Source organism: Cryptomeria japonica, chromosome 11, assembly GCF_030272615.1.
Source record: "Cryptomeria japonica chromosome 11, Sugi_1.0, whole genome shotgun sequence".
NCBI classification, from domain to species: domain Eukaryota; kingdom Viridiplantae; phylum Streptophyta; class Pinopsida; order Cupressales; family Cupressaceae; genus Cryptomeria; species Cryptomeria japonica.
Window position 1 is genome coordinate 590,621,768 of NC_081415.1, and position 27,142 is coordinate 590,648,909.

The following is a 27,142-nucleotide window of genomic DNA, read 5'->3' on the forward strand; positions in this document are numbered from 1 at the left end:
TCTTGTTACACAATACAGAAATTAGATATGCTACTTGCTAGGCCCTCAGAGTGATGTCTAAGGGACGATATGCAATTGTTATAGGACATGAGAATTAGCATACACGTGTGTTTTGCTTATTTTCAGTTTATGCAAATGTTTATTGAGATGTCACAAATATTATGACTTTCTCAATGCAGATTTTTTAAATTTGTCATGAATCAGTCTGTAAACCTTTGCGATTTTTGCCATATGGAGAAGTAAATTAGTATTTACTACTTAGACCAACTTTTCTCTCTCAATAAAAACAAGCAATAAGATTTCTTTTATTTGTCCTAAAAATTTATTGAGGCCCAAGGACCAAAGGGTATTACACATCCTTGAATGATTTTTTTTTCTCGATGTATTTAACTGTATTTGTGCCTCCAGATTCTTTGGACCTTAATCATTTATTGGAACCTAGGTCATACTACTCATTTGAAGACTTTAATATTTTTCAGCATATGAAGTAAAGAACAACCCTTTGCATTGTTTGTCATTATGAACCAGAAATTTAGGATTTATAACTTCTCTCTGACTTTCCTCGATAAAAAAGAGAGAAATAATTTATTTTTTTGCCCAAGTGCTTGATGTTTGTCCCAACATATTATCATAGTTAACTCAGCAAATCCAAAATAACTGTAATTCCAGAAAATACAACATTTTCAATATTGTTAAGTTTTAACAGTCGTCATGGTAATAAGTCAGTTACATGAAAATAATGAAACCCAATGTATTCCTAGCATACTTGCAATTTTGTATGCCTTGTTTCATGAGTGTATCCATCTACCTGGTCCATTTACTTGTCAAAATACATTTCAACAGACGCAGCATGCAGGGCTGCTCCTATAGGCAGCACATCTTCATCCAAAAAGAAAAATGGCGAGTGTACAGAATGGATTGACCCAATATTTTCATTTCTAATTCCAATAGTAAACATTACACCTGGTATAATCTGTTGATAGAATGAAAAATCTTCACCTACCATCATTTGCGGTGTAATTTTCACATTATTTGAACTAAGCAAAGTTGCACCAACCTTCTTTATATGATTGTGCAAATTTTCATCATTTTCGACAGCTGGGCATGTCGGGTACTGTTTCTCTAAGAAATCTACATAAGCCATGCATCTGTGTACGGCAGCTTGACTTTCTATTATCTGCAAGAAAATTTATTTCTTAATACATTTCATCCAGTCATAAGATTGACTTAATCTTTGAACTAGACATTAAAGCAAATGAATTTCGATGGTTTAATCCAAGCATGATAATCAGAGTAGGAACTAACCTCCTTCACTCTTTTCTTAAGATCAATTAGATCTTTTGTTACTAAACTCCGCAAAGTGCCTCCGAATTTAACTCTTCCTGGAATGACATTATACCCTTCTCCACCATTGATAAATCCAATTGATAGCACCTTATTTTATTGAAAAACCTTGCATCAGTTCTCATCTTTATAGATGTAGCAAAACACATGTTTTCTCTTTTGCTTAGAATTAGCTACTGATGTAATAACAAAGAATGCGTCTGGTTAGCAATAGCAGGCTATTAATAACATGTCCTTATTGCCCATGAAGTCCATCTCACAAACAACTTATATTGACATTTTGGGATTTATTAACATCTGACTTGTTAATATATGGGTTCATATCTCTTGCAAATGTTTCAAATGTTCTGTAAGCAAGGGCTGTGTTGCAGGTTTGAGAACAATTAATTACTGGCAAAATTAGTTGTTAAAACTAAAACAATATTTCTGGAACTACAATATCATCAAATCCTAATTTAGATACAAGAGCAACATTTGCACACTGCATGCACTGAAACAAGAATTAGCATGTATTGACTTCCTAACAAAAATAACCAAAAAAGCTACAGGATACAATAAATTTCAATTTACTAAAATTTATATTCAATAGTATTCAATCTCTATTAATGCCTCAATGTTTTGTGGCTTCTCTGGTGTCCTCTCGTGAACAAAATCTGTCTTTATAACCAAGTTACCAACATACTTGACTATCAAGATGTGCAATGTTCTAGACTCCCCCCGAAAATTTTGCATCTGCAAGACATCAGATTTCGCATTCTATTTTAGGATTAAATAGTTGATCATACAAACATCAATAAATATTGAAACCTACTAGAACAACGTTTAGAAAAAGACGTGGCTTTACAAATACATAACCGTACTCTTATTGTGTAAGAAAATGTTATTGAATGCTTCCACTAACAATGTACAAGCCTTCTTTTAGTTAAAACTTCTAGATGGAGTCTATGCTCTGCCGATGTATAACTTTTGTCACCTTCTTTTTCAGTTGTTTATAATCTCAATTATTCCATATTATAACGAACTCTGTTGGCACAGGCATCAAAATTGCGTTTTTATGTTTTTAGGTTTATCATGCCTTGTGGTAGCAAACAAAATGATGTCTTGTTTAACTTGATATTTGTTATACCTATAAGACTACTAAATACAATCAAAGAACAGACGTAATGGACTATGTAGGATCTCCTAACTCAATGCAGTAAGAGGCTTGTGGAGCCTCAGGCTTGAGACTCTCCTTATTTGTTCTTATTTTACGAACATTTATGTGTCTTTTAGCTTCTGTATGCTCTTTTAGATAGGAGTTTCTCTTGTTTAAGGGTTTTCTGTGCGTGAACTCATGCTTATGGTTCAGTGCTCCGTATCTGTATGATCAGATGGTATTATATGATTATGTTCTATCATGTATCTTTGTTTCATTTTGGTATGGCCAAAGGCCCCATTATTCCCTTCACTACTTTATCTAAAAAAAATAGCACTTATATATGTAAAGGATATATAAAGGTATTTGTACACACAAATTGGAACGAAAGGGAAACAGAAAATACATAAACAACAATATTTATTATTATTAGATTGGAAAGCATGTTTGAAAGAGTTGAAAATGAATCTTGTTGTACAACAGTGATAAAACTGGCATATCAATATTAGTTAAGTGCATCTGTTTTGTAGCATAGGCATGCACAGAACGATCTAATAGTAATAATATAAATTGTTCTGGGGAGTTAATGAGTTTATTTTGTTGTATAAAGAACAAGTTACGCAAAATTAATAATCACATAGATTGTTTTAGGTAGCAATTCTATGAAGACTGTACTAGAGGATTTAAATGTCAATATTTTGGTTGAATAAGGAATATGCTATCCTTTTGATTGGAAATACAAACAAAAAATGCTGAACACTGAAACAGGATTACATATGGTACGATGAAAAATAAGGTGAAAGACAACTGTTATTCTGGTCACAACAAGTCTATAGTGGTCGAGAGGAAGACTCGTGCTCAAAGCATCCTGAAGACTAAAATGTGGACAATGAAATATGGAAACATGGCTCTAATACCAACTAATAATGTATTAGCAATAAAGACAGGTTTAGAATCTAAGCAGAAAACCAAAATATCACTCCAAAGAACAAAAACTAGCTTAAAAATGATAAATTTGTATTCCCTAAGTTCTGGACAGTTATTTAAACTAGAGGTTGCTTAGATCATTAGATAAATGCCACCTTATGACAGTTTAAAAGTACTGTCTAAATGGAGAAGCTACAATTATGCTTCAACAACATATACTAAAACAAACTTACAGTAATAACAAATTCCACCAAAGCAAAATTTACCATGACAAGCTACTCCCTTACTATAAAAATGTAAGGGGTACTTATCAATGTTATGCACAGTTATACACAGCTATACTCGAGTTAGTATTACCTGGCTGTGAAGGGGATCTGCTTCTCGAGAAATAATCTCCTGCAAACTCAAAATTATAAATGATGCAGCAACAATTGGGTCTATACTCATGTGTGGAAATGCTGCATGGCCACCTTTGCCATCTATTGTTACTTCAAATGTAACTCCACCAGCACATACCGGTCCTGGTCTTGAGGAAATGGTGCCAGTTGGCAATATATAATCAACATGCATTCCAAAAATAGCCTCAGCATCTGCAAGTGCACCTTCCTTGATCATAAGATTCGCACCTTCTCCCCCTTCTTCTGCAGGTTGGAATATAAGTCTTACTGTGCCCTTCAATGTTTAACAATCACCATGTACACCATTGAACACAAGAAGCATCGGCATTAGATGATTAACTTGTGACAAAAATTCAAATGGAGAATCATGTCCCAGAATTTTAGGAACAGCTATAAACCATAATTTACAACAATATGTATTAGGGTTTTCAAACTTTTTATAACTAGCCAATGGTATCCTAAAGTTATAATCTACTACTTATAAGTGTCAATATAAACTCTACTGGCTTTAATTGAGAGTAGATGGAGAAAAGTATTTGTAAAATCCACTACTTAGAAATGTTGGAATAAATGCTATTGACTTTAATAATTAATTGAAAGCAGATGGAGAAAAGTATACAGTTGGAGCTGAAAAAGTATGGTGACTGAAAAATAGTACATAACTGTAAACAATGATGAATTACAGCTATGTGGTTATAAAAATACTACAAATTGACAACAGACTAACTAGGTTAAGGCAATTGGAACCATTTCCTCTTGTAGAAACAACTCTAGATCATTACTTTGTATGAATGTTACAGCAAACATCCCCATCCTATGTCAGATGTTTTTCTTAAAGAAAATTTGATAGCTATTAAAAATAGGAACCAACTTCTAGAGTATTGATAGCAATGCATGTAGACTCAAAAGTACTACACTTGACATGATCTTGATGCTTGTGGAAGAATGGAAAGGACAACACTGCATGTTTGTGGAAGAATGAAAAGGACAACATTGAATATAGCATTTAAGATGCAACAATTGTGAGAAGACTCAGTTTGCATGAAACCACAAAGAAAGTATAATATCAAATGAATAGGCATATAGACCTCCCCTTCTGGCTATTATGATCCATCCTGAAAGCCACAGAAGAATTGAAATCTTTTCACTGGGCCACTTAGTTGGATATGTTTTCATGTCAATAATGATGTGGATAATATAATACCTATATTTATGTTCTAGGTCTGTTGTTTGGAGATACGCTCATCTGGTGTTTTCTACATTACATATCTCCACAGAAAATTTCTTATTCATCTCATATTTGTCAAAATTATGTACATTTGTGAACTTTTGAAGACCAGTTCAAATTTTCTTGACCTGATAGTAGATACACTGAAACGCATAACCTAGAGCAGGAGCAAAGTGTGTGATGTAACGGTACAAGTATATTCATAAAATCTCCTTACAGCTGATAAAACAGAAAATTAACAAAAGCCTTTGGCAGCTAAACAAACACAATCATTAATTAATGAATGGTGGCTTTTCAAAAAGTAGCATATTTTCATTTTCAATCAAAATGTGCATATAAATATAGAAGATTGACTACCCTTTTTCAAACAAAAAAAATTATTACCCAAAATTTAAAAATACAGAGCACCCAACAACCAAAAAGGAAAATAAAAAACAATAGCACAAACAATAGTAAGAGAGATAAATCACCATATGATGATAGATGCAAAACTATTATGGGAAGAATTAAAATAGTTATTACTTTGGATAAAGTATCTTGATAAGAAAGAGAAAGTGGGGAACAACAAAGGTTTTGTCAAATTCTCACTAATCTTAGAGATGCACCTCTAACGATTGATGCTTGAGATTATTGATGAAAAGACCAAGTGTTGCATTAGATCCAGCTATTAGGCAAGAATTTGACAATGATATTCATCTATTTGCAACAAATGATAACGCACACAACCATAATGGAATGAAATTGTGCTCATTGAAAACACAAATAGCCCATAGCACTGTAACGAAAGAGGGAAGTATGACACAGGAGGAGGTCATAACCAATGTTACAAGATTTGGACTCGGCAAGCTGATTTTTGACTCAGATTTGGACTCGGCATCCAAACTCGGCAAATTGAAAAACCCAAAAGTTAAGAGATTTTTAAGGATTTAAAACTTGTTTCATGCACCCTTTACTAAATGAGCCTTAAAGACACAATGATCTCATCAAATAGAAACTACTTTGAACACATACACAAGTACACATTGATCGCATAAGTATAAAAGCAAATTTTAGCTGAAGAAAATAACACATTAGATATATAGATAGTGTCAAATGTCTACAAAACTCATGGAATATGAAATCCATGTCACCAAAGGTTCCAAACAAATATCAAAACAAATGCTAGAAGTCTATTGCTCAAGCCTCAAAGAAGCCAATATCACCCGGCACCCCGGTACACCTACGTGCATCTAAGATAGGTACTAGATGATGTTGCAGCCATGATATCTGCCTGTGTCTCAGTTTGAAGCTCGGTGACAAGATAATCCTTGATTGCGTCTTTGACTACAAAGATGCAAAGATTTGCAACAAGGGATATGTAATTTGTAGGTTTTAAGATCATAATTCATAATTGGCCTATTACTTGCTTAGACTAGTTTGATGGGGGTTTGGGAGCAACACCAAAATGAGGTTGAGTGTAGCACTCCTTGTGGAAGAGAGAGAGAGAGAGAGAGAGAGAATGCTGATAGTGTAGAGTCGAAAATTGCATACTCCTTTGCAAATTCCACCTACACTTTTGTGGCCACTTTAGTATCCATTCCCCTAGCATTTGAGTAGGCTCATTCCAGCCCTTGCATCAGCCTTTTCCCTCTCAGGATGCTCAAGACACCTTTCAGCAACAATCCTTCAACTTTTGTTTCATGTTAGCCACGTGTTTCTCTTGCCACTTGTCATTTTGTAGCGTGATTTGTCTAGACACTAGCGCGTCGTGCATTAGTCCTGCGACATCTTAACGTTCAAATGTCGGTTTTGTGCGTTTTGACACTTGTCACCTACCTTGGTCGATGGCCGTGGAACAACTCAAAATCTTCTAAACGGCACGTCGACCTCTTCTTCCCCTCCTATTCTCTCATTTCAAATCCATCTTTTCTCTTCTTTCAATCTCTCTAGATTCTAGATACAATCTCTCTGGTTCTTTGCGCTCTTAGAGCTTTCTTTGGTTCTCTCTCACTTGATACAGCAGTCTCTAGTTTGCTACAGCACTCTCAAGCTCTCACAATAATCTTTTGCAACTCTCTTGGCTTTCTCAAGCCTCTTTGGTAATATCTTTTTATCATTCTATCTATCTTGTCTTTGAGCATCTTGGGATTTATCACATCCCCTATCTATTTGATCATTTTATCATTCTAGCTATTTATCTTCTTATCTATCTATCTATTTGGGTTGACCGTGGAGGTGGAAACACCGAAACAGGGGTTTGACTGAGGCAGGCCTCTAAACACAACCCCCAACATTTTTCCTCTTCTTCATGTGTGCAGGTTTATTAAAGGCATTCGATTTCACAAGAGTTTGCTTTTGCTTTATTTATTTCATTCATATTCATTTCTATTTATATTTATTATCTGAACTATTCATTATCACGTTTCTAACTTTTGGGTTTTGCGGGTTATCTAAAGAACACAGAGTCGAGTTTTCGTGTTTCTAAGTCTTTTTTGTTCGCGGTTCGTACGAGACTACAACACGCCGCGCTAGTGTCCTTGACCAAGATGCTCAGAATTAAACCGAATACTCTCTGTGCCTACTCTTTCAATTTCTCTAATTAGATATCTTCACCAGTTTCACTAGTTGGAGATATCTGAATGTATGTTGTGAAATTGGCTCTCCAGGGAACATAGTTCTTCCCTTTGCAGGGTCATTTTTGCACCATTATAGATAGGCGCCTGTTCATTACTGAAATTCAACTATGTCTGAAAATTTATAAGATCTTCTAAAACCTAGAATCTGCATTATAACTTCTAGAGATCTAAAACCACTCTCAAACATCCTACCAATATATACATGAAATATAGCTTAAGTAAAAGAAAAGAAAAACAACTTATACTAAAATGTTATATTTCATGTATATATCATGATGAAGAGAATGAGACTGACTTGAAGACAAATATGGGGAGAATCCTAAATGGGCATGTCATAAACCAAACAAGCATTGCATGGTTGTAAGTTTTCATTAAAAGAAATAACTAAAATGTCAAATAAACACTTTACAAATTTGTTTCTTTATTATCTTTTTTTAGCTTTTTTCCCCCAATCCTGGTCGAGTCTAGTGAGTCTTGCAAACTCGGCCAAGACTTGGACAAAGCTGAGTCTCAGGTCGCCTAGCCTGGACAAGGTCGGCTCGCCTTTGGACTCACCAAATCTGGGTAAGTCTTGTAACTATGATCCTAGGGTACAAATGTATTTTTCAGTTGAATTCCCCCATCTTACAACAAATGTCATATGGCATTCCAAAAGTTGAAGGCAACCAAGGCATGAGCTTTGATGTGTTGCAAAGGCAACACACATAATGGTTCTTGCAATTTCTAGCAATCTACCACTTTGTGAACTAACATATTACCATATTAGGCTATTTATAGACTGTATCTTTATTAGGCAGTTAGTAATGCTCCCAGATTCATGACTGCTTCATTGTCTACGAAAGGAACAATGCAATTCCATATTTGAGTAGAAAAGATTTGATGAAGACAAAAGTTAGCGACACCTTTTTAAACAAGTGTGAAGTAGGGAGGAAGTTAGTGCAACCTAGAACCGTCAAAGCAAATTTACAAAAGTTGAGGTACACGTAAGATATAAAATTAACCAAATCAATATATAGATGAAGGAAGATATTATCTAAATTGCTGACTCAAAACTCAGTGCAAATAAGGAGTTAATGCTTGGTAATTGTGTCAAAGGCTTCAAGAGCTAGAGTACAAGAAGCTCCAAAGGAATAGAATACATGCTTGAAGCAAAGTACGAGTAGAATATACAATTGGACTTGAGAGGGTTGAAAGAGGTTTTACATAGTGTTTGACTTTAGAGTACATATTGCATCACTAATGCTGGGCCATTTAGGCACTTTTGTTTATGTAGAGTTCTCTATGAATGTGAATGTCACGTTATTTATTTTGTATATGTTTTTTGAACTGGAAGGTTCAATTAAAGTTAGAAGGCAAAGGAAAAGACAAATGGAATAAACTTTTCCTTAAAACATTTAGTAACACATCCTTACTTATGCTTGCTGAAACTTTACCCTATGTAGAATACAATTATTGGCTAGTTACTCATGAAAATTGGGATTTTGGTTGTAATTCCCGTTTGTTGCCTTGAGATGTCTTGGTTTTAACATTGTTTTACGACTATGTATCAAGGGATGTATAGGTTGTGTTTGTAGTTATTGCTTTGAGTGTTTATTGATGTTTCAACTTTATTGTTTCATTGATAGGCCTTGTTGTGATTGTTGTTTTGGTTGCATTGAAATGCACGTATGCAAATATGCTAAGTTCCTTGTGAGGACTTGATGTATTTCGTTATTGTTGCATTCCTTGAGATGCATGTGATTTTCTTTATATGCTTGCTTTATCATAATGCTTTATAGCTCATGGATATCAATGTATGTATCATGATTTATGGTTTATATGATGTTGAACCTCGTTGGATGATTTTCATGTGTTTTGGCTATTGTGTATTGAGCAGATATGCTTGACATGTGTGTTGAGTGGGTATAGGTATAAATTTATTTCTCCACCTGATTATGGAGGTCTAAGTTATTCTTGAATGATGGTTATTTAGAGATGTCACCTTGGACCAATGTGTTTGGTAACCACTATTGCACTTGGTTTGAGTGTGAGATGAGCCTTATGATTCCCCTCATAGTTTCAGATCCAAATTAGTGGTAATTCTAGACTTTGTGTTGTGGAAAACCAGTAAATGTGTAAATTTTATTGTTGTTTATTTTCCCACTGCATGCAATTTCACTTTCAAGATGAAACCTTGTGTGAATGGTGCATGATGCATTGAGAATCAAGAAATTGAGAAAGAAAAAAAAGGGAAAAAAATGCTATTTGATATGCTTTAAGAATGCTATTTAATTATTGGGTTGGGAGCCTAGCTCGATTGGCAAGAGCTTCCTATGCTAAAGCACGAGGTCATGAGGTCTAGTCTCCCCCAGCCCACGTGGTACCAGAGGACATGTTGTGCACCAATCAAGTTTAAAATTTTACTAGGTGCACTGCAGTTTATAGGGAGACCTACCCGATTCCTGCAGTCTAAAAAAAATGTATTTAATCATAGCAATTATAGATTATTGTGATCGAAAATAATTTCCTTAGGTGCGAAAAATTAAATTTACATTTAAATTCTTAGAAGGGAATGAATTTGTGTTAGTGCATTTTACCTTTGGTAAAAAAATGAATTAGACATTTTAATTTAATTGCCAAATATATTTTGTGGAAATGAAAATAAAGAAATAGAAATATATGGGAAAAAGAGAAAAAGGAAAGACAAATAAAAAGTGAAAATGAAAACAAAAAGTCGAAATTCAGAAAAGGAAAACAAAGACTCGGTATTTGGAATTCATTCTCTCCTTTTTGGGAAAAATCTCGTCTCCTCTCTCTCTTTCTCAAACCCTCTCTTCTCAAATTGAAAATGGATGGATTTGCTTTTTGTTGAATTTCTTGGACTTGGGAATTGGTTTGCAAGGAGGACGATCGAAGGTGTGTTGTATTTGTTAATTTTGTGGATCAGAATTAAAATTTATCTTGTTCTATGTATTATCTATCACTGAATTGTTGTATAAATCTAATTGTCTTCTTTTATGTTGTAGGAGAGGAGGAGCATTTTTATTTCAATGTCCATTCTCACACATTTCATTTGGTATATGTAGTGGGCTGGGTACGGTCAAGCGAAGCCTTGACCGGCCATGTCTTTTGGACATGGCCGATCAAGGCATCACTTGATCGTGCCCCCTCACGATAATAAATGTTTGAATGAGAGACTTCATTTATCTCTCATTCAATCATTTATCTTACCGAGGCTATCATGCATTAACACTCCCTCTTAGCTAGGTAAGATAAATGTAAAAGGTATCGGGAGCAATATTCATAAATCGTATGATGCTTATCTTGGGACCATAGTTTCAAGATGTGAATTGCCTCTGTCGGCGATTCCATTCACAAACTCTTGAGTGGATTGCCTTTGTCGGCGATTCTATCCATAAGCTCTTGTGTGGATTGCCTCAGTCGACGATTCTATCCACAAGCTCTTGTGTGGATTGCCTCAGTCAGCGATTCTATCCATGAGTTCTCACGTGGATTGCCTCAATCGGCGATTCTATCCATGAGCTCTTACATGGATTGCCTCAATCGGCGATTCTATCCATGAGCTCTTGTGTGGATTGCCTCAGTCGGTGATTCTATCCACAAGCTCTTACGTGGATTGCCTCAGTCGGCGATTCTATCCACAAGCTCTTAAGTTATTGTAAGATCGTCACCTTCCAATAACCTCAAAAATACAAGTGGAAATCATTTGGAAGTCATCACTTCCTTATGATTTACACAGGGCCCATAAAATAATTATTAGTATTAATAATAATAATCAATATTTACAATTTTTACATCAGAAGTGCTCAATCTTGATTAGTAAGCTCCCTCTCAATCACAAGGTATCTTGAGTTTCTTCTAGAGAACATATTTTTCTGAACATACGTCTGAATTTCTAACTTCAGCAAGGGACGCTTGTAGTTTAAGTTTGTGAGGACAAGTTCTTGCAATGTGGCCATATTCGAGACTTTCAAGGAGATACCAATCTGATCTTAATCGGATCTTCCTTCAGGCGGTTAGGCTTTATAGAAGGAAACCTGGCTCTGATACCATGTTAATTTTGTGGATCAGAATTAAAATTTATCTTGTTCTATGTATTATCTATCACTGAATTGTTGTATAAATCTAATTGTCTTCTTTTATGTTGTAGGAGAGGAGGAGCATTTTTATTTCAATGTCCATTCTCACACATTTCATTTGGTATATGTAGTGGGCTGGGTACGGTCAAGTGATGCCTTGACCGGCCATGTCTTTTGGACATGGCCGATCAAGACATCACTTGATCGTGCCCCCTCACGATAATAAATGTTTGAATGAGAGACTTCATTTATCTCTCATTCAATCATTTATCTTACCGAGGCTGTCATGCATTAACAACCCTACCTTTATACCTCTTCAAAGAAAGCGAAACACCTAAAGCTTTCATGGCGGACTTAAGGAAAAGTTGAAATTTGTGAATGGCCTATTATACATTGGATGTCAATCATGTTTGTTGGCCTATTATACATTGGAGGCCATAATAAAAGTTGAAATTTGTTGTTTTTATGAGCTTCAAACATGAGGCAATCTCCTCCATTTTCCTCTATTTTAGTGCCTCTTTGTTGTATGAAAGCCATGCTTACCCTTAAGTTAGTATATGGCTTCCATTTAAGAGAAGATGCAAAATTAATGGATTTAATTTATGTTTTAAATTTGTTTGTTTGTCCAAATTGTGCTCTCATTTTGGAAAAAAAATTCAAAAATCATGAAATATGACTTCTATGTTAAAAAATAAATTTCAATGGGAATGATTTATGGTGAACTTGAATGAAAGAAAATAAGTCTCCTTAATATTTTTCAATTTAGAATCTTCTGAGACTATGTTTTTATACCCCAAAATCGTGCATTGAAATCCATGCCATGCTCAAATAGTGTTTTGGCATGATGAACCTAGGATTTGAGGTTACTGTGTAGGAAATGAGTGGCTCTTGATATAAGCCAAGACGCAAAGGTGTCTGAGGAAATGACAAGTGAAGAGTTTGTCAATTAAGCGATGACTAAAGACATAGGGTAATTAAAAATAACCAATATGTTAATTCTTACAACATAGCTAGAGCGCTCATATAGGCTTTGTATGAGCATAGAAGACATGCCTCTCAAGGAGCGCTAGTCTTTGTTGATTGGGTACCCTCACGGGGCAAGTTGATGCATACCTGATTTCACTTAACCATCCCTTTGAGCTATTTCAATGACAATCCTTCCCTAGACCCTAGGTTCCTCGACCTTGATGCCCATGGAGTTGGTGTCCAACAAGAGACCCGTCTCTAGCCATGTCATGATTAGAAGAAATTTTGATCACATGTGTTCATGTTCATGTTGTATGGTTCCTTGTTGGCATGTCTATGCCATATGATGTGGATTATTCTTCATGCTTATTGTTGGTGTTGCTATACCCTTGAGCATGTGTATTTCTGATTTGATGATCATTTTGTTGGCCTATTATACATTGGATGTCAATCATGTTTGTTGGCATATATGCATTTGATGTTTGATCATGCTTGTTGGTGTGTATGCCTTCATGTTTTATCTCATTTGATGCCATGTGGATTTTAAGATGACTGCATATTGATTGGCATGTTTGTGAGCCATGCTCATTGTTTTGCATGAGTGATGTGATTGTGTCCAAGTGACTCTCCTAGCATAGTAGGTTGAACCTAAGGGTACTATTAACACAGATCAGCTACCACTACACTAAAAGATCCAACTATTAGTGAGAGCACCACCAAAGAGGTTAGGGAGTTGGGGGCCCAAAGGAAAGGATTGAGGGTCCCGCCCAACAACAATTTATCCTCTCAAGCCGGGAGGTCCATAATGGACACATTTGATCATGAGGCAAGCAAGCTGTCAAGGGTGAGAGTCAAACCCTTCTCAACAAAAGCACCAATTTTGTTAACATGGACTGGCTGCCACTACACCAAAAACTCAAACTATTAGTGAGAGCACCACTAGAGGTATTAGGGAGTTGGGGCCCGAAGGCAAGGGTTGAGGGTCCCGCACGACAATAGGTACCATGTGGTTGGGTGGCTTAGAAATCACTATTGGAGATCAAAGTTCTTAGAGGCTTCATCTTCGAAGAAATTTGGTTAGTGTGCAAATGGAGTTTCTCTCCTTGCTTTAGCTTCTCGTTCTTGTGAATTGATAAAAAATGTACAAATCAAGACCTTGAGTCCTCTTTTGTAATTGCCATATTTAATTATGGAACCTCTGATTGGATGGAACGTAAACCTCCTATATAAGTGGTGAAGGATCTATCTTCTTATGCATGTTTTCTCAACGTTAGTGCCGAATGCTATTGCCATTTGTTATGTAATTATCTTTCTCAAAATGTTGGTAACATGAACGTAGAGAATATTTGGTTTTGGCTTAAAATAAGATTTTTGTGTTAGAAAACAATCAATTTTGGCCTTGGATCTTGTGTGGACTTGTGCAGTTCGTCTCCTAAGTTTAGGTCCGTATGTGTGTGAGAACCCACCATTGGGTGGTGTTGTTTAGGTTCTCCCCTTGGTTGAAGGAGCAGTAGGGTGTGTTTGAAATGTCTCCCTCTATTCCCTATGTCCTTAGCCTCCTTTTGGAGTCCCTTGTAGGTATCCCATCTTGGGAGGAGCATCTCCTTTGTTGGTCAGTGCGTTGGAGATTGGACGAGGTTGTGTCTCTTAGTCTCTTAATCATTTTCGCTCATTTTGGTGTCCATTAGTGTTGTGATCTTGTTTCTATGAGTACTGGGGTTGTCCCTAAATACGAAACCTAGAAGTGGTCATCCATCCAGTCTTTGGCTAAGAAAACTATGCAAGACCAAACCTATAACATAAATTTTGGACAACTGTACAATTTGTGGATGCCAAAGCACCACATTAGTGTCCTTAAGGCACATCGATATCCCCTATTTCGTCAAACAACAACTTCTAATCATTTCTTAGGGAAACTTTGTATACAAAAGTTGTTCCCCTTGGCTTGGTGAGTCTTCCCATGTTGTTGCTTTGTCGGCAAGTGTTGTACTTGGAGATTTATGGCAAATTTTGCAGGAAGCATGTTGTTGCTTGAAAACAACACATTTCAATTGATGGAGGGCTTGTACCTCCTAGTAAGGCAACCACTTCTGAAGGTTCGTCCTTGTGTTTAGGTGTTGTGTAAGTCGTGGTTGAGTGGATTGGACATGGTTTTTACCCTCATCCTACTCCTTGTTCTAGAAATTGATGGTTGAATCATCTAGTCGAAGTGTGATAGCTCCTAGTCGTTCCACCATCTACGTGGATTTCCTTGGGTGTTGTACGAGTTCGTAAGTATGTTTTGGTGGCGATTCAAGGTTGATGGTTCCCTCATCCTACCTTTGTGTTGTGTTCATGAGAGAGTGTGATCAAGGGTTAGTATCTAATCATCATGGATATGATTCCCCCTCTCATAAATTCAACGTGGTGGCTTCATCCCACAATTGACAAGTATTTAGTGCCACCTTATTTGTAGAAATGTTGAGGTTCTTGTTTTTAGTGTCCTTGTGTTGTGTTTGACATGGCACTTGTGTGCACATTTGTTTGCACTATGACATGTTTCATATCTTGTCCGTTGGTGTTGCTCTTATAATGTCTTAGGTGTGTATCTTGGGGCATTACATTGGCTTTCATATACACTAAATCTATATGCAGAAACACTAATGTGTTAGCAATATACATGTTTATACATTCCTATCTAGAGCAAGACCCTAGCTTGATACTGTTGTGAGGTATTCACACATCGCCCCGTTGCAAATGGGGACCCCCACTTTTTGCTTTCTAGGGTTAGCTCTTTTAGTTTTGTTGTTGGTCGTTTTAGTGTCTTAGCCTTTGCATTGAAGGGATTGAGTTTCTCCAAGGTCATCAAGTCAGGTGGATCTCCTCAAGATGGAGTGAAGGAGGTCAGATCAGTTGAGTGATTAGGGGTTATTTAGATCATTCCTAACGTTTTTGTGTACTATCCGGTCATGCTTCAAGTTGCTAAATCAAACCTTGGTTGAATGCACAGTGTCCTCCTAGGTCCCGTCCCTTACATCAAGGTCAGAGCGAACTCGCCTTAGAACTCTGGAATGTCATCCTGATCCTGAAATGGCCTGAAATTTGACTAAGTCTGGAGATTTGAAGGATCTTCCAAAAACTAGATTTTGCATTATAACTCCTGGAGGTCCGAAACCACTCTCAAACATCCTGACTATATATATGGAATATAACTTAAAGTATAAGAAAAGACATAAGGAAATGCCACTTATACTTAAATGTTATATTCCATATATGAATCTTGACGGAGGACACAGAGCAAACTGTCTTGTGAATCCCGTCCTTAGGCTGGTCATAGATCGAATTTATCATTTTCGTTGTACCTTGCCAAGGGTCGAGAGCGAACTTTGTCTTTGAGTCCCGTCCTCTCGAAGGTCATTGAGCAAAATCCTCATCTAGGTCAGGGAGCGAGATTTGATAAGGCTTGTCCTCCTTTAGGCCTTGGAGCGAATTTTGTTTTGAAGCTTGTCCTTGGGCTGGTCACAAAGCGAAAATTCCATATAGGGCCTATCCTTAGAAAGGACATGGAGCGAAGTACTTGTTTTAACCTTGGCCACCCAAAAGACATTAGGCGAAGTGATGAGGCGTACCTTGCAAAGGTTTTGGAGCAAAAAATAGTGTTGATAGGACCTGTCCTTACCAAGGACAGTGAGCGAACTTTACCATAGGTCCTATCCCTAGCGGGGACAATAGAGCGAAGTCATTACATCATCAAGTCATGTACCTTACTCACTTCCTAGAACGACCTTTTTGCCGAGACATGTACCTTGCAGCTTCTCTAGAGCGAATTTCATCATACAACTACCTTGCAAATAACTTGGAGTGAATTTGGTGAAAATGTGTACCTCACAAGCCTTCTAGAGTGAATTTCTAAGGCATGTACCTTCCAAAGGTTTGAGAGCAAATTTTGAGTTATGTACCTTAGAGGGGTTCTTGAGCGAATTCTTGAGGCATGTACCTTAGAGAGGGTCTAGAGATAAATTCCTTGAAGATATGTATGGTACCTCCCAATTTGATCAAATTGAATGTACTTTGATGAGAATTTGATGTCCATTTGTTTGTTTTGTAGGAAACAAGGAAAGAAATCAAAAGGATCAAGTTGGAGGAAGATTGGATAAAAGACCTCAAGGAAAGAATGTCAATATCAAGATCAAGTTGCAAGGAAGATATCCTCAAGGAGATTTCATGAACGAGTACAAGTAGATGACTACACAAGAAACATTTACTAATACAAGAGCAAGATCTACACCAACATGCAAAGGGAAGGCTTCATTTACAAGCACAAAATACCTAAGAGGAATCTCGATTCTCTCTACACCCTGGAGGCATGAAGAGATCAAAGGAATGTTGAGGAAAGGTTATACAATCACTCCAAGGCGAACAAGTGAAGGATATCCCATCACCACTACTCTGAGCAAGTTTGTAAAGTCGAGTATCAAATCTTCCAAATCTACAAGCGAATTGAGGTGGCATCCCAGTCACCACTCATCAATCAGAGGGGTTCCACATCAGCATGTATAGATGCAACATACCTGACCCACCAGTGATGGCACAAACTCCGATGTACTTAGCCCTGACATCTATTGGTCCACATTTATTGAATGTAATTTTCTCATTGGCTAACGAAAAGTTTGTTGTAACAAACCCTAATTAGGGTTTCCATTGTAAAATCTTGGCCATTGATGGAGAATCAATCATGGCCATTCATTGTAAATGAGCTCTCTATAAAAACTCAAGCTCTCTCATTTGTAAAGGTTAATAGTCAGAAAATAGTGAATAGTTGAAGAATAGTTAGTAGCAATTAGAATAGAAGTGGATTAGGAGAGGGAAGAATTGTTGGTATGACTTGTAAATGAGATACTCTTTTCATTGAAGTTAAGGTGAAATTTGTTATTTCAACAAGCCTCATGGTTCTACTCCTCAATTTATTTTCATGTTGATTAGATTGAATGGAAGAAGTTGTTGAATGTATTCATGTGGAATTCGCTTAGTCCATACCACTAGCCTCTTACTGATTGTGAGCGTGCCTTGTGTGGTCAACTGAAATAACATAAGCTTTACCTCGAATCGTCCTACACATTGTTTATGCATTAACTTGAATGGTGATCAATGTTTGGCGGTATTTGTAATATCCCAGTAATTTTTTATTTTTATTTTTTAACAATAAGCGATACAAGCAATCACCACAACCCGTTAAGGTTAGAGAAATAAACCAAACTGCTGAAAGGGAACCCTTCCACCTTTTGTTCACCGAGAGCCCAGTCTGGGAGGGTGAGAGCATACGGTGTTCCGGGGATCGTTAGCAACAATAATCAAACTAAAATTACAATGCCTGGGCGGCAAGCCAGCCCCTTCTGCTTATCCAGCAGGATAGAAACCAAACTCTTGGCGGTAAACCGGCCAAGGGAAAATGATAAGAAACTGAAATTCAATCACTCTACTGCATATTTCAGCGGGAGGACATTACATTAAACTATCACTCTACCGCATATTTCAGTGGGAGGACAATTGAATTAAACTTATCACTCGACCACTTATTCAGTGGGAGGACTGAGTACATAAACTAAATTACAAAACTTAGAAGGCGGCAAGCCAGCCTCTTCCACTTATGCAGTGGGGATTACAAATAAGAGCAGCAAGAAGGGATGATCAGTACTACTGAAACAACCTTACAAAATAGAGATGAGATTAGAAGAGTACTTGCAGATTTCTACAGCAAGAATATAAATTTCTGTTACAACCAATCTGCAGGCTGAAAGTACAATTCAGCAGCCTATGGAAACACCAAAATGCTCATAACTCCCTCACTTTTCACCCGAATCAACTCAAATCAATCCCAATTCCACAATATAACACTCACAACCGCATCCAATCCAAACCACAACCCGAACAACCCAATATTCATTTGGCACGCATCCCAATGCAAGTACAAAAACCAGCGCTAGACCTAGGAAGTTCGATTTTATCTAGAAAAATCATTTCTTAATTAAACTTGCTAAAAACTTACACAATGTATCGCCATGACTAGGAAGGAAGGATGAGCCGGTACCCAGAATGATGGAGTCGCCTGATAAAGAGGTGTGAGCAAAATATAGTTTCAGCAGTCTCGCGACCAGCAACCAGAAAACACTCAAATCCCACATAGAACACTCCACAATCTGCAACTCATTCAACAACAGCGATGGGAATACAAGGACACAGCTAGGTACTATCTTGCAAGTACGAAACTGAGACTTAGCTAGGAAGCCATACTTCGAAGCTCAGATTTTCAGTAGCCAAACCGGCACATAACGATGCAATTTTCAAAGATGTCTCAAAAGAGAAGAGAGCCCAAGGCTCTTATTTATAACTCTTCAGCAACCAAAATCAAATGCAAATTCCTCCAAACGCCACTCCTTCATTTGCATTTCATTTCACCCAAGTGTAGCGCCACTTTTCATAAGTCAAACCTCACGCCAAAAGGGAAGGGACCCACGTTAAATACTTGGCAAATAATGGAGATGCAATATAACATAATATTTCTCTAAAATATTTCGCCATCCCATAGTACACATGAGTATCGCCAAACAATTAGGATAAAATAGGCATTAATCCCAATTTTAATAAATCAGTCGCAAATAATCAAATTAATTAAATATTAAACCTTAGGATAAGGAAATAATATTTAATTATGTCGCATATGACTCCCGTACTGATTATTAACACAACTAGGATGAAACTGAGCCAGGACAACCACAGAACTGTTGCAGAATCAGAACCCTGTCTACTGCCAAAAATAGAATTGTGCCACACTGCCACTTACTAAAAATGGTAAGTCAAGAACTAATGCTCAAAAAAGCATGATCATCGCGTCCAGAGGCAAAACATGGAGAGCTCAGTAGGACAGTAACACCAGAATGGCCATTCCCTGACTTACTAAAAATAGTAAGTCCTCGTTTCATCAATGTTGGACCCCTCATTCTTCATTCCACCTAGCCTACGGGTCTCAGGAATAGGCTAATGGACCACTGGAAGGTCATCAGTGAGAAGGGGACATTACAATATTGGTTCGAACATCTTTGAAACGTCCTTAGAAGATTGCACTGAGCTTGTGTCGAATTGTTCAAGTTGATGGTGAGACCTAGCTTGGTAGGATTCCACCTATTCATTTATCTATCTTCTTAAATAAACCTACCTCTTTTGCTCTTTTTTTTATCTTCCAATTGAGTAGATAGGACCTAAGTTCCAACAAATCAAGCATTCAGGCATTCGAATTAAGTCCCCTTGTGATTCCAGCATAATCACATCAACCAACAGAGCTTATCCACACGTAGTGACCCTACATTCATGAACCTTGGAGTCATCTCGAATGATCCTTAAGATAATATTCAGCATCCAAGAGATTTGTTCAAGAGAGGATAAGATACTTATGGTATTTTATTCTATGTTCGCATGTGCATAAAAAACACATCAACAGATACAATATTTGCTTCATTTCTATCAATGGAAGCAGAAAATAGTCCTCAAAGCATAGCTAGCTTTGCCCAAGCTCAAAAAACGTTCCAACATATTAATCTTTTGATGCTTCTGGATGAAAAAAATTTGCACACAATCAAATCCAAAAGCATCAAAAGATTTATAGCATGGATTGTGGAAATCTGATATCATTAAGTTCCAACATATTATCAAGATGTGAAGAACAACTACTGAACCACTGTTGAAAAAGCCAATGCACTATGAACTCCTCTAAGCATTCCATGTATAAACTAACTAGGTTCAAAAGAGATCAACCAACTTGGGATAGCTTGTACATGTAGGTAGAGCCAAACCAAACCCTAAGACACCTAATGTAAAATACAATTCCTTAACTTTTGGCCTGATGTGTCACATTAAACTGCACTTGCACTTAAGAAATTAGTTTATAGATGACTCCTACATATTCAATATCAACCAGCTATATAAAAAAAAAGTGCAAAGACACTTATACCAACCAAGCATATTTATCAAGAAACAAGCATATATTACTTTTTAACAAGAACTAGCTGTGCTGATGTTAAGTTACATGCATTGCAGAACACTATTGCAGAACTTCTATACATTTCCATCTTTGTGAGTGTGAAAAATTGGTAATTCATTTTTTGTTTTACAGTTATTTTTGCAGCCTATTATATATAGGTTTTCTGGATTCATCTAAGCATTGTTCAAGCTCATTGATCTCTAGAACCCATCATTGGGTTTTTAAGAAGAAGCCCACGCTTCAAAATATACAAGAGCAGCTGAGACATCAAATAAATTTAGATCATTATATTCTAGATTCCTTTTGATAGAACAATTAGATAGCACCACTTGCATCGGGAAGTCAAAAGATGGTTTTGTAACTATGTTCCACCATGTTTCTGGGATAGAGACAACAAGGGACGGGATTCTTTTTAGGGGATGATAAGGAATGGCAATTACAAAAATAGGGAAAATATTACAGTATAGAAAATTTCAAATATTTGTATGATAAGGCATTCACCATATTTATTACATACCATATTATGAAACTTTTGAGCTGAATTAACAATTTACGAGTCAACAAAGAGTTCACAACATTTCAATGTCTAATCATTTGAGTTTTTATTATCAATGCACATACAAAATGGAAAGGCCAAAAAGTTACAATAACAAAATGAAAAAATATAGATAACTATATCTATTGCTGCATTGTGTTTGCCTCATTTTTGCCCAAATCAAAATTAGAGTTTGAATCAGAGTATCGCCAATATGAAGGACTACCTCTTCCAATGGAACCCCAATCAATACCATCAATCTGTGTTGAATCTTTGGGATCAACATCCCATCATATAACTAGTCTATTGATCTTGGAGTTGCAAGGCACTATGCACGACCACCAACTTCTTTACTTATCAAGAAATAAGTCTATTCCTCAACTTAATGAATGAAGTTGTATATGAACTAATTTATCTCTGCAATAGAGTAACTTACAACTTGTGGAAGGAAGCAAATGGCAGGCATTCTCAATTGTGTTGCAACCTTTCCATACCATCTCCACCATCCAATCAGATCTATTTGAGCTAATGTAGTCTTGTTTGTCCTCGCCTTTGGTCTGCTAAATTTTAGACCCCAAAGATTGATGAAGCCTGCCCATTGCATTCAAAGTAAAGTTGCCTCCTTATTGCTATACATCTTTTGAAGGGCCTTCATGGGCCCTTAATTCACCTCTTCATCATCATCAAGAGGCACTCTTCCAAGGATGAGATTTAGACCATAGGTTGCCATATGAAATGAGGTGTTCAGAGTGCTCCACTTCTGCATCACAATAGGCTTGATAGGCTCCTCATATAATCTCAAATTAGTATCCCTGCTATGAATTGCTTGCTTCATTTGCCCAAGCATGTTGTTAAATATCTTGTAAATCTCTCCAAAATTAGGAGAGTTTGTATCAACATATCTAATGCCACACATAATAGGTGAGATGAAGAAGCAAACATATTTGCAAACAAAATTATTTTAAAAAATAGACTTAAATAATAGAGTGAATGCTATTAGAAAAAAGAAAATAATCTACAACTTAACATTAATAATTTAATAATAAAATCAAAAAATTCTTATCTCAATGTAGACCATCAATCATCATCAAAGATCTTTTGCTTCACACTTTTTCCTTTAGTTGTGCTTGCCTTTAGCCATCTAACCTACTTTACAGTAACCATAATTGGCAGTAGAGGCTCTTTCACCTTAAGCATCCTTCCTAACAAAATAAAGTAGCTAACAATATCTCATTTCAACAAGTTTGAGAATTTATTTCCTTGAAAAAGTCCTAAAGAAAGCAAGTGATGTGGTAGTTGCAAATGAACATTTGTATATCTTTTTCTTTTGCCACCACTCTCTTCACCAGATCTATCTTCCCTATGTTTTTTAATACGCTGTTCATTGAATGAACACAACATGAGGCTCAAAGAAATGTGCTTGCAAGCACTCTCCACCATCATGCCAACTAAATTACACATGTCTTGAATCGGTGACTACTTGTAGAATACTTGAGGCCCTAACCTTTCTATGGCATCCTTCAAAATCTAAAAGAATGCATCCTTTTGTATCTAATCCGGGAGGTTTTAGGTCACTAAATAATGCTAGGATAATTAGGCATTGCTCATCAACTCTTGTGGTTATATCAACAGGTTCATCATGTTCAACCCCCACATGCCAAACCATGAGAGCTAACTTGACTTCAGTGGTTATGAATAGTTGAGAAGTGGAAATGAAATAATTTGCTCGTTTGATGATTATCTCCCTTCTTTGTACATTTATGTACATTGCTATTCTTTGTAGTTAACTATAGACAAGCTAGACATGCAAGACACATATCACACATCTGTTCTCATAAATATTGTATAAATAATACAGCTTTGTTATTACAGTTATACACATGTTATCGATTGTCTTCTCTGATTTCCTTTTACATTTGCACTTTGGATATCATGAACCTCTATCATTCATAACTCGCTTTTCTAAATTAAAACCGTTTTATCTAGTGAGGTTGTCCATCAGGTTTTCTCCTGGGCCTTTGGTTAACGATATCAGAGCATACACACTTCATATCACTTTTGAGTGGTATCGTAGTGCATTTAAACTTTGCCTTTGTTTGTACATCCAATCATATGAGGTCTGGATACAGGGATTTTGGGCACAAGACTCGTGATACTTCATCATACTATCCTCAAGTCCTCTGATGAGATACAAATTGTCAGCAAAACCAACTAAAAAAATGTTTCAGAAAATGATCAAGGATACATCAGAAAGACAACAAGAAGAATTGGAAGAATGCCATGCACGTGAACAAGTGGATACTGTTGATCAATTCTTGCTACTTTTCCAACAAGTTTAGACCCCTTCAAATTCATATCAACCGTTTAGTGGTCAAACACCATACAAAGTACAAGTCAATATAGATATCCCTATGAAGGCAAAATAAATGTAGATGCCCTAGATAATTAGTTTGACTTGAACTGTTCATACTATGCAGTTAATGATTTCTTTGTCAAAAAAAAGATTTCATTCATTCTTCTAATAGTTTTAAATTGGTAAAGAAATGATGGAGTGACTACTCCATGACACATGAAATGATTTAAACACATTTGTAGAAACATGGAATGGTTTTGTAGCAACACTCAAAACCTATTATCTTGTTGGAAACTATGATGACCAGTACATCAAGCTCTCTCAATTATGTTGAGGCCAAGATCAATTTGTGTAGGAATATAGAATTATCTTTCATACTTCGGTGTCCAAACTAGGTGCTCAGGATTCAAAAGGGTATGGGTTAGGGTTGAGACTGCATATCCAATCATATATGTCTTTCCTGTAGATCTCTTCAACTAGAGAAGCCTACAAATTTGCTTGCAAGTTTGAAGCAAAGGCCAAGGTCAAAACTAAGACTAAAGAATCTAAGACTTAGACCAAACCGCAGGTGCTGGTGCGATCCGTGGTTCACACCACCATGTCTGGGTATGGCTGCCAGACGACGTCACCGATGCCGAGAAGGTCTATGACGACCCTCCAATATCTTAGGTCACCTGTCCTCCACTTGCCTCATCGCAGTGGATACACATGGGCCTGCAACATGTCTAGGGGCATCAGACAGGGAAATCCGACTAGCCTGGTGCAAGTGATATGCTTGAATTCCCAGACCTGGAGCAGTCTGCATGTGGTAAGGCTCTAAAACTCATGGTGTATGTATCTGCTCAGGTCATGGTATAAATGAGTGAGCATACTCTACCCCCACGCATACACTATCCCTCACTGCTCCATCTCTCGGACTAGTGGGACAAACCCTGCTGTTAGCTCCGAGCCGTGTCAGTCTGTGATCACTCTCAGTGCCAATGTTGCTATCATGATGCGGCACATGAGAGGGATAGGCTGCTGACCCTGCCCGAGTGCGCGCAGGTAGATATGGTGGGTCGCATTGATCACCTGACTGAGGCCCCACTCCTGTCCCTCGTGTAGCTAGCCTTCTCTTTTCCTTGGTCTGTTCTGCCTTCTGAGTCTCAACATCCATGGTTAAAGTAAGCAATGGCATACTAGATTTCATAGTCTCTACTAACATTCCCTTATTGTTTTGTCTCACCCTCCATGACAACCTAGACATATCGGCCTTCTTGGCTACCTTTTTTTTTTAAACTCTCGATCCACCTATGCATAAAAGATGATTGTAAACCCTTGTATTGCTGCCCCTATAGTTTTGTTACACAAATGACATAACCAAATTCAAACGCCCCTTGAACTTTTTTTGTGCCATTGTCTATGGCTGTTGCGAATTGCAGAAAGAAGTTTTTAAGAATTGAATGGGCCCTCTGCACAAGTTTTTAGAAAAGCATTTCTAGGGCATTCAAATGATTATTGAACACATAGTACCTGGAAAAATCCCACAACTAGAAGAACTCTCGGTACCTCTGTGGCTTCTTTGTTGAATTTCAAGCTTTTCACCTTCACTACTACTCATATAGTTTTTTCTTTTGAAAACATTCTGAAAGATAAATAAATTCAAAATGATTTATGTAAATGAACAATGGATAGTAAACATTTTTCAAACGATGTAGTTTTGATGATCTGTTGCCTTCCTCTCGTTGGTGTTCTTTTCTCAGGAATTTTTTTGTTTTTGGGTGCTTATGTCTTTGCTTTAGGTATAAGGTTGTTGTAAAGGGACGTGAAGATCCTCGTGGGGCCCCTAAACTCGTCTTTTTTCGTCTCATTTTTGTGGTTTATCTTTTAACTTGCACTTGTTGCAGGTTGAACTTAGAAGACATCTAACCATCCCTTGTCATTTCTGAGATGTAAAAGAAACATTTCCTCTTTTTAGTTTGGTAGGGGATCGCCCTTGGAATTTTCTACTTCTACCAAGGGGATGCGTCCCCATGTATTTTAATTCATACGGATTTATCAGAGGCAAGCTCCAAATGAAATTATAGATAGCTTCATTAACTATATGGCTCTGGCAAAAATGTATCTAAACACTCTTAAGTAGCATAGCCTAGCACAAAATTATACACAAAGAATGGTACTAACCTTAAGCTTGTCTTTGCGCTGGTGAAGCAATTTGGCAGCCCCAAGAAGCATAGTGACATGTGCATCATGCCCACATGCATGCATTCTTCCTGAAATTTTGCTCTTGTGCTCCCACTCCACTAGCTCCTTAATTTAACATCAAGAAGAAGAAATTAGAAATGATCTAGACCTCACAAGAGACAATCTTAATTGGTCCTGTTTCCAAAATATGCAGGCATGGGTCTCTATGTATACCTGCAAAGGCAGGGCATCCATATCAGCCCTGAGAGCAACAACAGGAGGCAATCCAGAGCCTATCTGGGCCACTACACCAGTCTTTACATAAGGCCATTCATACGATACCCCAATCTTATCGAGCTCTCTTCTGATAAGAGCACTCGTGTTGTATTCCTCATAGAGGAGTTCTGGGTACTCATGAATGCTTCTCCTTATGGATTTTAACCATTCGATATCACTCTTGGCACTGTCCATGAGCTCCTGAGCATAAATTTCCACTGTTTTAAGACTATCATCTTGCAATCCCAGTGCAAAAACCGGCAGCAATACTAGAATGACTGTAATCATACTGATCAAAGAGAAGATGGAAGCACTCATAGTTGCTTGCTTGCTGAGTTTTAATGGATAAATATTAAATACTTCAAATTTCATGGTTAATAAAGATGTAGCTTGAACAGGTACTCGAGCATGTACCAATTGTTGTGAGGGTTGTTGATACTTTTTTTTTTCAAGAAATGAACAAATAAAACCTATTGTTTGAAACATAAAATATCAATTGTTGTTAGGAAATGTACCAATAGCTGTTACGAAATGTACCAATAGTTGTTAGGAAATGTACTAATATTGTAAAAAGTAACCAATCAGATGATCCCATATCAGCGGCACAACTATTGGGGCCTCTTTTGCATGTCTATTGGTCTCACTTTTTGGGGGGCTGTTTTGGACACCTTGGCAAAAAGCATGTTGATGTGGCACCATACTTGATGATGTGGTGTTGAAAGCTTAGTTATAAGCAGGGGACTTGCCACATAAGCTACTATAAAATATTGGGAGTGATTTGAAATTTCTACGTAGGATTTTGAGAAGTGTGAAGTTAGGGTGCTCAACTACTAGTGCTCTTCCCCTAATCACTTCCACTGCCATATAACAAGAAAAAAAATCTGTCAGTCTCATAAACTAATTTTTCCCATCGGGGAGCCACTTTCCCAGATTGTCATAAGCTATTTTCCCCCTCGTGAATTAAAAAAGTCTTTCCGTTGTATTTTATTCTTGCAGATGTTAGCCTTCATTCATATGGTGTTTGGCATTTGCAAAAGGATTGGTATTGGGCGGTGGTCCCTTTAAAGAAGCAGCCAAAGTAGCAACACATAATGTAACCATAACATAAT

The 27,142-nt window shown here is 37.0% G+C and overlaps 1 protein-coding gene across 2 annotated transcripts; it reads right to left on the reverse strand.

The window, feature by feature from the left end:
- Positions 1-663: 663 nt before the first annotated feature.
- LOC131077330 (IAA-amino acid hydrolase ILR1-like 5) lies at positions 664-26,489 on the reverse strand. Of its 2 annotated transcripts, none has more exons than XM_058014809.1 (5): positions 25,992-26,489; positions 25,758-25,880; positions 3,764-4,078; positions 1,306-1,434; positions 664-1,177 (listed from the first exon to the last, which is right to left on the reverse strand). In XM_058014809.1, exons 1-5 carry the CDS (start codon positions 26,403-26,405, stop codon positions 818-820), a joined length of 1,341 nt encoding a protein of 446 aa, XP_057870792.1. In that variant the 5' UTR covers positions 26,406-26,489; the 3' UTR covers positions 664-817. The 2 variants fall into 2 exon arrangements, with proteins under 2 accessions (XP_057870792.1, XP_057870791.1); XM_058014808.1 differs by having other exon boundaries at positions 25,758-25,883.
- Positions 26,490-27,142: the final 653 nt, after the last annotated feature.

Excerpts from the sequence above, each read along its gene's own strand:
- LOC131077330 (XM_058014808.1), bottom strand. The coding sequence starts at position 26,405 with ATGAAATTTGAAGTATTTAATATTTATCCATTAAAACTCAGCAAGCAA. Across the intron at positions 25,884-25,991 it reads TGGATGCCCTGCCTTTGCAG|GAGCTAGTGGAGTGGGAGCA; the intron begins GTATACATAGAG and ends TGTTAAATTAAG. Across the intron at positions 1,178-1,305 it reads TTAAGAAAAGAGTGAAGGAG|ATAATAGAAAGTCAAGCTGC; the intron begins GTTAGTTCCTAC and ends ATTTTCTTGCAG.